General features: G+C 40.4%; 1 protein-coding gene across 1 annotated transcript in view; it reads left to right on the top strand.

The window, feature by feature from the left end:
- The window catches only part of LOC139653296 (A disintegrin and metalloproteinase with thrombospondin motifs 7), a gene marked incomplete at its 5' end in the record, with an annotated part of 103,884 nt that overhangs the window by 34,977 nt on the left and 54,733 nt on the right, over nucleotides 1–14,174 (top strand). Inside the window, 6 exons of the mRNA XM_071530291.1 lie at nucleotides 6,847–6,939; nucleotides 8,084–8,229; nucleotides 9,263–9,432; nucleotides 10,950–11,083; nucleotides 12,082–12,202; nucleotides 13,292–13,536. Coding sequence (XP_071386392.1) covers nucleotides 6,847–6,939; nucleotides 8,084–8,229; nucleotides 9,263–9,432; nucleotides 10,950–11,083; nucleotides 12,082–12,202; nucleotides 13,292–13,536 — 909 coding nt within the window. The remainder of the gene's footprint in view (nucleotides 1–6,846; nucleotides 6,940–8,083; nucleotides 8,230–9,262; nucleotides 9,433–10,949; nucleotides 11,084–12,081; nucleotides 12,203–13,291; nucleotides 13,537–14,174) is intronic.

Below are 14,174 nucleotides of genomic sequence, written 5' to 3'. Positions count from 1 at the left end.
TCTGCCCTTCTCTTCTCCGCTCTTCACTTCTTTTTCATCGTTGTTTCTTTTCTTCCCACTTATCCTTGCTCTACTCGGCTTCACTTTGCTTGGCTTTTATATTATGATCTGACTGAACCTGCTACTTTTAATCATGTCATACCAAAACCCTCTCTCTCTCTCTCTCTCTGTCTCTCTCTCGCTCTCTCTCTCACTCTCCCTCACACACACACGCACACACATATACAGTGCATACACTATACAGTACAGATCTTGTATTGATTTTATTCAATTCAATGTGCTTTATTGGCAGGACAGTTCACAAACAAGCAATATTGCCAAAGCATGTAACAAGAAATCAATCATCAATTAACCAACACTTCAGAAAAAGAATCCCATCCCCTCCCATGTCCCTCTCTCTCCCTCTCTCTCTCTCTCTCTCTCTCTCTCTCTATCCCCCCCCCCTCTGATCCTCTGATCCCATTATGCTGTAACTAGAGTATGCCTGCTCTCACTTTACCATCAAATGACTTTTATCAGCATGTCAGTCCAGTCCACCACTGCTCCTGTGTAACAACATTACACTGTCCATTTGTGTCCAATGCCCTCTATTATAGTTACATTTTGGTTAAGGTTCAGTCTTACAGATCAATTGCTGAGCCATCTAATTATAAACAAGCACAGATCCTGTACAAACCCACGGCGCGTGTGTTCAATTTTCTGCACTGAAGCACTGCGACACGGTTAAATTACCTAATTCCACTAATTTTACTTAAATACCACAAGACGACATCACCTACCGTTAAAGTTTGTAGGGCAGCGAAGACGAGTTACTGTCTGCAAATCTCCGTTACTAACTGTAGAATGTTAAGTTTCACTTTTGTTTTCACACCGGGAGACTGTGGATTGAGTTCAATGCTGCTGGTCTGCTCTCTGTACATCTCCAAATTACAGACATGATGTGATGCGCACATCAGGTGCATTAGAGATCGATTTAGATCCATTTCTATACAGTGACCAACTTTTTTTTAATTTGTGCCTCTGTATGGGAAACACTACATCACATAGTCAAAAACGCCCTCTAGAGGCCATCTGACGAAGCGCATCATCTCAGCGTTACCTGACTGACTGACTGACTGACTGACCTGAATCTGCCTCGTGCCACGGCTGTGCCATGGGAAAAACAAATAGGTTGTTACTCAAGTTACAAGCCAAAATAGATGATCTCAAATTCTTAATGTTCAAGTGGTATAACATAGATATCGCTGTATCTGCTGACAGTTTCAGGGTATATTGGGTAATCATATATGAATGGTATTTGGGATATATCCCTCTATGATATAATGTTGGGTAATGTACCCAATTTGGGCCTTTTGCACACACACACACACAGCCCATATTGAGCCCTGATGTAATGTTTTATAAGGAAAGCAGAATCCTAAAGAAACCTAAAAAGTCACATGACCTTCTGGCTCCCACGTTGAATGCCTTCAACATCTGCTCACTCCATCACTCCGCCAAATATTGTCCAGAAAAATCATTTTTTGTCATCTTTTTTTTATCAAGTACAAAATTGGATTCAAAATTGTATTTTGAATAATTTAATAACACTTATATGTACATATGGAAAATTGCTAAAATGGGAATACCATATACAGTGGAATCTCAATATAAAATCACAATGCTATTATGTGTTGAAGTATACTATAATAGCGTAATTAGAATTATCTGCATTATTTCTATATTTCAAGTTACCAAGTACCAAGGTTAATGTGTTAATGTGATTTTGAAATTGTACAAACTGAATCTGCACCTATTGAACTAGCTGGACATGCAAAAGCAGGGGTGCATAGAGCAAAAAGTCCAATAAAGCCTAGATTCAAAGGGAGCTCGCACTCACAAATGGAAGAAAAAACTTCTGAAACCGAGATTTCTAAATGCAAAGTTTCCATTTTATTCTTCATCTGAGCAATAAAGTGACATATCTCTCACCCTGCGGATGGTGAGCTTTTAAGGTGCTTCTTTTACGCTGTGCCTGGAAAATCACAACAACAATGTGACCCATAGAGGGAACGGCATGTTGGATACGTGACAAACAAACTTTTGGAATAGTTTACATTTTACATTAACATTTACTGTAGTTAAAAAATTTAAGCTGCTGCAACATCCTATAGGCTATAACATTTTTTATTTGCTTGGCTATGATACTGAAGTCCTGCTGAGGTGTTTTTATGGGCTGTTAACTTGCAGAAGGCTTGTGTGTGTTCCTTTCACTCCTCACCTAGAGTATTGTCAAAGGTCTCGCCCACTCATTATGTGGGATTTGTCAAAGCAACTTCACTTTTATGCAACCCAGTCAAGGATATGATAACCATTACAGAAAGGTTTAGAAATAAAAGTCAGATCGAATAGGAGTAAAATAAAAGGCCTTTTCTTCACTTGTCTGTTTGAATGTACGGTACATTTTTGGCAAACTCTAAGGAGCTCCACATGTGTTTTTCTTACAGCCTAATTTGTAATTCTCTTGAATTCTCTGCATGCAACTCAGCAAGGGCAGACAGATAAACTCCCAGCCCCTTTTAACACAAGAACACCCCCCCTCACTCCCTCCATTCATCACTCCTACAACATGAGCTGGAATTACACCGACTGCCTGAGCAAAACTGACATGTTACTGCAGCCGGTGGTTGGATAGCTGGAGTCAAGCATGAAGCCATAAGAGCAGCTAACTAGTGTGAGATTCAGGGGAGGACAGATGCTTACCAAGGTCCGCACTGTGCTCAGTGTTTGAATTATCTCATATAGTCAGCCTGTTGGTAGTATGGAATTGGCATTGCAATTGGACTCTCTCGGGGGAATGTTTCCTACAGTATGAGTGTGGGTGTAGGCACATCGTGAATTTAGATAAATTCTCTCAGTTTTCAAAGTTGCATGCCTTCTAAGGCAGTGGTTCTCAACGTGGGGTCCGGGGACCACCAGGGGTCCTTGAGGGGGTTCCAGGCGGTCCCTAGCAAGTTGATGAAGTGTTAAACTTCAGCAATATACACAATTAGAGAATGAGTGAGAATGATTATATTGATAATAGTTTCACTGTTATCTCTTTACCTGCAGTATAGTCTTGGAATTCTGGACAAAATCGTATCTAACAATAAAAATATTCTCAATTTGGGTCAGAGAAACAAAATCTTGTCAAATCTGGGTCCATGGCTCTAATGTGTTCTAGATTAGGGGTCCTTGATATGAAAAAGGTTGAGAATCACTGTTCTAAGGAATGGAAAGCTGCTGTATGTTATGGGCAGGGACAGAGAAATGTATAGAGACTGTGCAATGGGAGTGAAAGAGGAATGGACAAAAGGAGACCACACACGTGCGTTTTTCCACCGGTGACGTTGTTTCTCCGAGGTTCTCTATAAATTCCATTTGCTACCCCACATGCAGCGGTTTACAAGCAGCCCACCAAGGCAGACAGACAGCTATGGGATGCACACAGATTTACAGCACTATACACTTCTTCTTCTTGGGACCTGTTTCAACCATTTTCAGCAGCAAACTGAGCGGAGGGCTTGAGCGAGCGCAGTGACGAGTGACGCACGTCAGGCAGGGTCGTTTGTGCACGCTCACCTCTGCCTCTGGGTTGGGTTGCCAGGTACCACGACACATATCCCACACAGAAACTGAGAAACACCCATTTGATTTGTATCACTATGAAATCGGGAGATTAACGGGAGAAATTACCAATCGGGAGCACAGCAGGAGAAAGGGTTAAAAATAGGGAGACTCCCGCGAAAATCGGGAGTGTTGGCAGGTATGAGAATAGTTCAGTCTCACTTAAAGTGTCTTGCTTTTCTGAATCAAGTGAACACCAATGACCAATTCACAGACATGTAGAAAATTAACTAGCCTATTAGCCTAGCCTATTAATGTGTACATGCTAGTGTTTTACCAATATAAAAGGCCATAAACTATTTTCAAAAACTCAGTTAAAGCTTGTATTGTGCAGATGGCTGCACTTCATAAAACATACTATTACACAAATTAGTATTTACATAGTAGTTATGTTACAGAATAACTGGATACAAAGCTTGAATTTTGTATCTATTTCCATTTTCACATAAAACACAAACAGAGAATGGTTTTTCTTATTTAAAATACATCATTACATTATTATTTCGGCTCCACCTTGCTCAGCTGTTTCAGCCACAGCCTGAGGAGGTGAACGACTGGCCTGATGTCATTTTACACATCATTCTTGCAAGCATGTCAAGTTTTCAAGTCCACCCGAGTACCTGATGTATCACTGTGTCACTGGGGATGTGACTGTATTAAGAGCCATGGCACTTCAGCACCTTTATCAGGACAAGGACACTGACAACAACAAGAACAGACATGTGGCTCACATGCAACAGACACAGTGGCACATCTGTTTGTTCAGTGTGCTCGGTTGTGGGGGTTATTTAGACCCCTAGCAGGGTGGTTTCAGGGATTTGGGGAGGGGTTTTCTTTTGATTTGTTTATTTTTGGCCCGAGGAACAGCCAGAGGAAGTCAGCCTGGTCCTGGTAAAGCTCCTGTCAGTAGCGGCCAAGCTGGCCATCTGGTATACCAGGAAGAATCAGGTTGAAGCAGGTTGTTGGCTCTGCAGATCCATTTTCTATGATCAGCGGTCTGCTGGCTGCTCGCCTCAGGCTGGATCATGCCCACTATGGACCAGTGGGCAACTTTGACTTGTTTATGCTCACATGGGGCACTGGGGTGTGTTGGGTGATGGGAGCTTGTCACTGACTTTCTGAACTTTCTTTTTTGTCTTGAATCTTTGTTTTTCTTAAGTTTTTGTGTATTTTCTCTCTCTCTCTCTCTCTCTCTCTCTCTCTCTCTCTCTCTCTCTCTCTCTCTCTCTCTCTCTCATGAAAGTCAAATTAAGAAATTGATGACCCCCAGCTCCCATCTCTCTCTCTCTCTCTCTCATGAAAGTCAAATTAAGAAATTGATGACCCCCAGCTCCCATCTCTCTCTCTCTCTCTCTCTCTCTCTCTCTCTCTCTCTCTCTCTCTCCCTCCCTCTCTCTCTCTCTCTCTGTCTCTCTCTCTGTCTCTCTCTGTCACTCACTCACTCACTCACTCACTCACTCACTTGCACACACACATACACACGCACACAAACACTATATAGTACTCTTGTTGACAGTTGTACACTACAATAAATCAATATGCTCTTACTAGAATTTCACAAAATGCCTGTGGAGTGTGAAGTTTGCTCACAGTGACCTTTCCATTTCATGTGGAGGTTTATCTCTAAATTGAGAGCAGTGATTATCAGGGTGGGGATGTGTTCCCACTTCACTGTTATTGATTGCATTCTGAAAGTTCAAATGGCCAGATGGTTTACATCTCAAAAATCAGCTCCCTCTGCAGGATGTATTTTTTAGCCAAAATGCAAAATGACCTCCACCTATTCATCACAAATGTCAAGCAAGAGCCAACAATGGGTCAAGCCCATCATTCCAATCTGCCAGCGAACTCCAATTGATAAACGCTGCAGCTGACCTTTTGGCTTTTATCAGTCTTCACACACAAAACAGCAGTCACCAGTGTAGGAAATAAGCATTTTTTGTCATTCTCATCCTAACCTCCAGAGAGCCTTTAGGAGCTCCCTAATTCATTGCTTTATGCCAGTATCTATATCGCTACCAGATTGTCTCTGACTTAGAGTCGGCTCTGAGGAAGGAAGCCCCTTTTACGCTTCTCAGGGGTCCGATACTGTTCTCAACTTCAAGATTGTAAAAGGCAGTCTGGTGTACTAGGTGCTGTGCTGAAGTCACAGTGTATCAAATTCAGATTTTTTTTGTGGGTTAACATTTGACACAGTCATACAGTTAGTTATACACCCAGATTTTTACAAAAAACAAAACAGAACCTTGGTTCCATTGTGCTTTAGATGTAACCCAAGAGAATGTGCAGGAATGTACTTTATAGCTGACAGCAAGGTATGCCCTCAATAACTAATTTCAGGTCAGTCATATACCATTTCCATTACCAATTTTTCCTGATTTACATGAAGCATGTATTTTACATACAGAAATGTCTGAAGTCTTACAAGTAGCACCCCTGCTGTGGAACTTAATGGATAATGGGGTGAAAAATGAGAATTAAGTTGTTATTGCCAGAGGTGGACATTTCACAGGCAGTAGCATTCACTCAGTACTGGTTTTCTGAGAAGATGGAATGCCAATAATCTGTGTTGGATATATCTGCCCCGTTAAAAGCCTTAATCCTTATCTGAGCTGCAGTGTGAAAAAAATGGCAAGTCTTATCAAAGAGAGCAAGAGCAAACATTAGGCCTTGCATATGGATTTGTTTTTTTTCATCCATCAATACTAATGTGTTCTTTTTGTAGTTGAGCTCCAGTGGAACCACACTGAACTCTTACAACAAAAGCTACTCAGAAAATGGTCTGGTTCAATCAGTGAGACAAATAGGTAAACCAGTGGGAAAAGTCACCGACAGTAACAACGGCAACTTGTATAATGCACATCTAGTTTACTTATTTAAAATACATTTATTATATAAAACTCTCCAGAAGATAACTAACTGGAGACATTGCTACTAAAGGTGATTTACAACTTCCAATTACACCGCAAAGAGAGTTCAACTCGCACGTTTTAATATAATCATCAGATCCACTGTTCATATTAGTGTGGTATTCAGTGAAATTCCAAGGCATTGCTTGTTTTCACGCATCATAAATCTGCTTGTCCTCTACTCAAACGACACTGGAAAAGAAACAAATGGCAAGGAAACAACATCACATGTTTCAAAGGCAAAGATTTTGGTTAGGAAATAGGAAGTTACTATCTCTTTCTGCCTTCCTAGAACATTTGCAGTACGTTGTGGTGCACAGTGGGAACGACCTGCCACTCTAAGCTGGATGGGGCCGTGGATGGGACCAACTGTGGCGAGAACAAGGTGAGTCTTCAGTTTCTTGCATGAAAGGTATGAACATTAAAGGGGAATTCCAACCTAAAACAGAATTCGGCGTGCTACCCCGACGATGCTGTGCAGTTGAATTTAGACTTGCAAATGTGAAGAAATCTTTGCCAGGGCCAGAAAAAGACAGGCAAGACATTACAGTAAGCTGCACCACCGACGCTGAATGGGAGACAAACTTTGTAGATGTTGTGACAGTGCTGAGGAATATTTCATGCAACTGTCAGCTCAAGATTCCTGATGGTACGTGCCTTACCTTCAGGTATTGGAGTCCTTCAGATTTGCATGTAGCTAAGGTCATAGGAATCAACAAGTGAAAATTTGGCCTTTGGAGGTTGTTTTTTGAATCCATAATCTATATCTACATACAGTGGTGGAAAGTAACTAAGTACATTTACTCAAGTACTGTACTTAAGTACAATTTTGAGATACTTGTACTTTACTTTACTCATTTGATGCTACTTTATACTTCCACTGCACTACATTTCAGAGGGAAATACTGTACTTTCTACTCCACTACATTTATTTGACAGCTTTAGTTACTTTTCAGATGGAGATTTGACACAATGGATATTATAACAAGCTTTTAAAATACAACACATTGTTAAAGATGAAACCAGTGCTTTCCAACCTTTTTGGCTTTTGACGTCTTCCAAAAAGCAGTGTGTAGTTGGGGTCACATTTCAGATGTCTATGAGTTGTTAACAGCTCCACCAAATAGTGATTTTTCCCTCTAAACCTCACATGGTTTCATTTCAATAAATCAAAGATTAGAGAAAAAGTCCAAAAACTGAAAACAGATTTGTGGATCAGAACTTTGTTTTTTCTTCTTTCCTCTCCCATTAATCATCTCACGACCCCTCAGATTTATCTGGTGACCCTTTGGAGGGGCCCGACCCCTAGGTTGGGAACCACTGGACTAAACTAGCTAACTGTATATAAAGTAGTTCAAACTAGCTCCACCTCGGCCTCTCAGGCAGCACAACCTGTCGGACCTTGAAGCGGATTGGCTCCAGCAGCAGAAGACCAGTTCAGTTCCTGTTAGCTAAGAACAAGAAGATGAAGCTTAACTGTTCAATTAGTCATTAATAATAATGATGAGAATTGTGCTGTTTGTTGCCAGTGGTGTTTCAGCGGCGAGTGTGTAGTAGTCGGACACCATCCTGAGAGTGTGAACGGTGGCTGGGCACCGTGGAGCGAGTGGTCGGCCTGTTCCAGGACATGTGGAGCCGGAGTGCAGAATGCCCACAGGGACTGCGTTAACCCAGTGTAAGTTTTATATTTCATCCTGAATTACTCCAGCTTGATTACAAATGCATGTTTTTAACACTTTGTTTTTTGGATTTTGGGATTTGTAATTTGATTCATTGTTTCTTCAATCACTATAGGGAGGGATACAACATGGAAATACAGTAGTTTTAGAAGAAATCATGTAAATTATCACTTTTGTTCCCAAACATTTAGCAGAAAGTTAGCCATTAGTCAGCAGTTACTGGAGCAGTTAACCAGGCCACATGTTCATGTTTTTTTTAGACAACAGTCATTTTTAGCTTGATTTATCAAGTTGATATGATGCTCCCAACACAATAAGTAATGCAATAATAAGTAGTAAGTAATGCAATGGCAGATATTTTTACTGATAGATGAATGGAGCAGCTGTTTGCAACTGTACAACAATCTCTGTCCAGGGAGGGAAGTAACTTAACCCACATATTTCATCCACCTCCAGCATGTTGGCGAGAGGCAGGAGAGCATCTGGAGTTATAATGTGATCTACATAGCGCTTCTCTCTGAAAAAACTTTAAGGTTGTGCACCTCCTCTTTAGCCCGTAGTCTTTCTTTGTGAGACAACAACAACGAAACTACAGTTTATAGAATTGTTGGATGAACTTTAGAATAGTATCATTATAACTTGAAAAAAAATTGGAGGTTTGTGCCACGGAATAATACTCAATTACTCAATTATATAAGGTAACTGTGTCTCAAAAATGCCCTGTAAAATGTGAATAATTGCTCAGATCAATAATACTATCCTACCATTATGTTACTCTGATCAATTCTCACTTTTTAAATATTGATCTTGACAGTTGCTGGAAAAACATCAGCCATGCAGCTACTTAAAAGAACCAAAGCGTTTCTGTAATTGTGCACAAAATGTCTCAAGCATCGCCTCTTTCCCTCCACTCAAGTTTTTTAAACCACATCACACAGTTTTGAACACAGTATTATTCATTAAAAATAAGAGAAGTCGAGAAAGTTAAAAACAGCAGCATTGCAAATAATGTATTTTGCTTTTCTCTAGCCCCAAGTACAGGGGGAAGTACTGTCTGGGAGAGCGGCGGAGGTACAAGATCTGTAACAGCACACCATGCCTCCAGGACCTGCCCACCTTCAGAGACATCCAGTGTGGTCACTTCAACACCATGCCTTACAAGGGCAAGTTCTACAAGTGGGTCACAGTCAACAACAGAAGTGAGCAATTTCAACTGGATTCAGGGTGTGACAACAACTGCCAGTCACAAGTTTGGACACACCTGATTGAATGCATGTTTTTCATTATCTTAAAGCCATCTTGATCTAAAGGCTTATGCTTAAATGCTCGAAATGTATTTCTTAGACAAATATAAATAGTGAAGTTGATGCCTATGTATGAATTTCTTTCCAAAGCCTTTGCCTTTCCATCAAGGCAAAGGGTGGCTACTTTAAAGCATCTAAAATATAAGATAGTTTTGATATGTTTAACACTTTTTTGGTCACTGCATAATTCCTTTTGTGTAATTTCATAGTTTTTAAGTCTTTACTATTATTCTAAAATGTGGAAAATAGTAGTTACAATTATGCCTACAAAGGATTTGTTAGAGGGTAAGGATACTGCTTTCAACCCTATCTTATATAAAGAGAAACCCCCCTAGACCATCCATGACTTGTTTTGTTGGCGCCGCCATTGACTCTCAAATTGACTCCCCGTACAGCGTTACATTATAACCACAGACTATATAACAACAACCATAAACAAGCAAACGTCTCACCTGACCTGAAAGATTGAATTCCTTGGGGGATGTGACTCTGCCACCAACATCGCTAACACCACTAAGACACGAATATTACAACCAACGGCACACTAACTAACTAACGGCACAACATATGACAGGCATTTTAATTGGTACTCTGTAAGTATTTATTTAATAAAATAACAATGCTAGACACATTCTCTCACTAACTGTGAACGTTTGTTTTGAGAGTCAATATGGCGGCGTCAACAGAACAGTAACGGCACTCACTGCAAGTCATAGATAGGCTTTGCAGTTGTGTCATCAATCTCCTAGCAGCCATGTCTGGCAACATCATGCGGGTCCACTGAGGAATTGGCTGTACGCAAATACTGGTGAAATATATAACAACCAAGCTAGTGAAAAAAGATGGCTGAAAAAGGTTGGTGTGTAGATTCAGTCATTAACATTAGTAAAAATGGATTGTCTGATAAGGTAAGGTAACTTAAGGTTAAAAAACTTAAAAAGTTTAAATACTTACAAAATACTTACCAACTGTAAGTGCACCTTGCAGAGGCTGCATATTATGGGGCGCACAAGTAAAACAAAAAAAAAGGACACCACCCCCTGTGTGGTGGTGGTCAGAAGAAAGGTTTTCATGGACATTTTTCATGAGAGCCTGTTCACATTTGAAGGTCATTTTTGGCATCCTGATTAAAAGAGTGAACATATCACACCTGCACTAGCCACTTTACACTGGCTTCTGTTTGTTTTAGAATTGATTTCAAGATTTACTTGTTGTTGTTACTTGTTGCACCTGCATACTTATCTGAATGCCTGAAGGCCGTTTTATTCAGCATCCCCACTCCTAAGCGAAGAAAAAGTGGAGAGTTTGCTTTTTGCTTAAAGGGGCACCTCTCCTTGTCATTGTATATGTAATGTGTTTATACTCATCACAACTTTGTCTTTTGTGACTTTTACCTCTCAAAACTCTTTCAGTCAACCCTTGTGAACTGCACTGCCGTCCACTGAATGAGCATTTCTCTGAAAAGATGCTGGACGCTGTCGCCGATGGGACGCAGTGCTACGGAGGCAGCACAAGCCGAGATATGTGCATCAATGGCATCTGTAAGGTAGCAACGCCTACTGTTCCACGCATTTCAAGAAACTCTCTGTGCCTAATATGTGTCGTTCTCTCCTCTTCAGCGTTTTATCTGTTTTATCTCCCAGTTTCCCGCTGAGCAAATACTAATGCTTGCATCGCTGACTATTCTCTGTTTCACTTCCTTGTCCTGGGACTTCATTGATAATGCAGCCTGTTTAGTCGACCCTCAGCTCGTTTTCTCTGCAAACTAGTGCTGCGCATTTGACATTCTGCATGAAAATGAGTCTGTTGATAGAACACCATGGAGGCTGTTATCTCCCAAGATGACAGCCTGCCCTTGCCTACAGTATTATCCTGAGCCAAAATGCCAGTCAGTGAGCCTGCACTGTGGAGATACAGATTGGACAGCAATTACAGACTTTGCATTAGTAGATTATTTGGTGTATATAGAAAAGTGTTGCAATGATACACTGTTGAGCAGGATTTGTTAAACTGGTTTACACCAAAAGGGCTTATATAGTTGGTAAACTTGGAAGCCAGCCAAATATTGATATTGCAGTTCATACTTTAATTTCTATTAATTAACAAATTCTACATGACTTATCCTTTTGTTAATTCAATTTAAATGAAATAGAAATAGGGTTTTTCTCTCTCGCACAGAGTCCGCCTGCATGTGGTTTGAGGAAACTATAGTAACACAGTAGAGGCAGAAGCTGTGCTCACTTCATTTGTTATAAAGATAGATATTTATCACCCAGGCAGTCAATCATTTAAATAGGCTGTGATCTATTTTGAGAACAAATTCATAGTAGCACAGTGTTAGCAGATGAATGTAGGTACCTGATCACAACACTCCAATTGCTAGTTGAATTCCCAGTTGACAGCTGTGCCTGACGTTTGAATTAATGACTAATGGGGCAATCTTCCAATCATTATATAGTGTCTGTTATATAATTTCTCTTTCATTGTGTAATTGCTGTAAATGGATAATGTATTATTTCTTATTTGTTTGCCTATGTGTTACAGAATGTGGGCTGTGACTATGTGATTGACTCTTATGCTACAGAGGATCGCTGTGGGGTTTGCCATGGTAACGGCTCCACCTGTAAAACTGTGAGGAGAACCTTTGAGGAGAGTGAAGGCCTTGGTATGTTACTTTCAGAGTTTATTTTGAGAAAATTCAAGAATTTGGCTGTAAGTAGACAGATGTTTGCATGAATTATGTTTAGAGTACTACTTCCTCTTCCACCCTGCCGGTCCCGCCAGCAGGACCATCATTACAAATGCATGTTGTGCGGCCAAGCTTTGTTCAAACTCACAGAAGTTTATTTTAAATTCTAGTCAAGATCCCAAGGTTTCCAAATATATACCAAACATGTCATGCTGAATTACAGGGAAATGTAAATGATGCACAGGGCATCTAGATTTTTTACATTTGATGTAATGGTGCAGCCATAAAAAATGGCGTTTAGGGTTTGAATATTTCATTCAATATTATCATCATATAGCTTCAGTGAAGCATTGGAGCGAGCAGATACAGAATATGTAAGTGAGAGAGAGAGAGAGAGAGAGAGAGAACATGCACGCAGATGATCTACAACCTGTGGCTATGCTGTCTGGCTTCAGAGTTTGCCTCATTTGTCTGATGCTTGAGGCTTGGAATTTAATTTAAAAAGCAAATAGCGGAGCAATGGCTCTGTTAACATTGCTGACATTTTGACATTTTGGCATACTTAAAAATGTCCTTCTCCCAATATGGGGATTACTTTTGCTCAATTCAAACAACATGCCAATTTAGAAGTCCTGCCTACTGCAGCTTTAATTAGTCCCTGAAAGCCGTCACTGTGAAAACAAACACCAGTTATTTAGATTATTTTGAGATTTTGATTATTTTATGTGTCTTTCATTATAGACAAAATCTCATTCGCTTGAATTATTTACATATTTAATTCTCCTAAATCTCTGGGTGGAAGTGAAAGAATTTAAAAGCGTAATCAGTTTCTGTCACTTTGTAATTCGTTTTTATCCTTTAGAAGTTTTTTTATTCTGATTAAACCACAAAACCCAGGTCACATACCGAACAGAATAAAAGTATTATGCAGTGTTTCCAAGGGTGACAAGCTACTATGCTATTTTGTACCAGTGTGAATTTTGTAGTCACAGTGTAAAATTGGCAGGTGCATATACAGTATTGTGTAATAAAGTGTAACATCCCACTCTTGGACTTATCTCCAAGGCTATGTAGACATTGGGCTGATCCCAGAGGGAGCGTGGGACATCCGGATTGAGGAGGTGGCTGAGGCTGGGAATTTCTTGGCACTACGAAGTGACAACCCCAGCAAGTATTTTCTGAATGGTGGCTGGACTATCCAGTGGAACGGAGACTACAAGGCAGCTGGGACAGTATTCACTTACGAAAGGACAGGACATCTAGAGAACCTGACCTCTCCTGGGCCTACCATGGAACCTCTGTGGATTCAGGTAGGATTCATAGGAAATTAAATTAAACGTATCTAACTTAAACTTAAACTAAAACTTAATGTTGTCAGTGTACATTTCCCCTTTATGGTGCAAAATAGTAAGAATCTCAAGTTAAGTAGAAGCCAGAGGTGGGGACTCAAGTCGGATGACTTGGACTTGATCCAGACTAGAGTCACAACTTTAATTACTTGAGACTTGACTTGATGCATGAAGAGAAGACTTGAGACTTGACTTGACTTGGGTTCTGGTGACTTGGGACTTGACTTTGACTTGTACTTTGATGACTTAAAAAGGTTTCTAAAGTCTCGACAAAAGATCTTGGCCCTCATTTATCAATCTAACGTAGAAACCAGCGCAGATCCGAGCGCAGAAATCATCTTACGACAGGGTTCACGTGTGATTCATGAAACGTTCGTATCTCGCCAATCACAGCGTAAGAATGATCGGGCGTTGATAAATGTGGCGACTGAAAACAATCGTCATTTAAATATCACGCCCCTAAATATTCTCGGTTTAGAGGCCTCGCCCCCAGAGTTTACGACATGGAGATGCGTAATACGTCCAAGACGAGAAACTTCTCCGACCTCGAAATAGACACTCTAACGTCACAAGTCCAATTGAACCAATTAGTTCTATTT

This window comes from Centroberyx affinis, unplaced genomic scaffold (genome assembly GCF_046629955.1).
Source record: "Centroberyx affinis isolate AG114_WGS23_722 - 3 ecotype Tasmania unplaced genomic scaffold, CSIRO-AGI_Caff_v1 ptg001910l_1, whole genome shotgun sequence".
In the NCBI taxonomy this organism is placed as follows: domain Eukaryota; kingdom Metazoa; phylum Chordata; class Actinopteri; order Beryciformes; family Berycidae; genus Centroberyx; species Centroberyx affinis.
The sequence above is the reverse complement of the archived record's forward strand: the minus strand, read 5'-3'. Positions and strand labels throughout refer to the sequence as shown.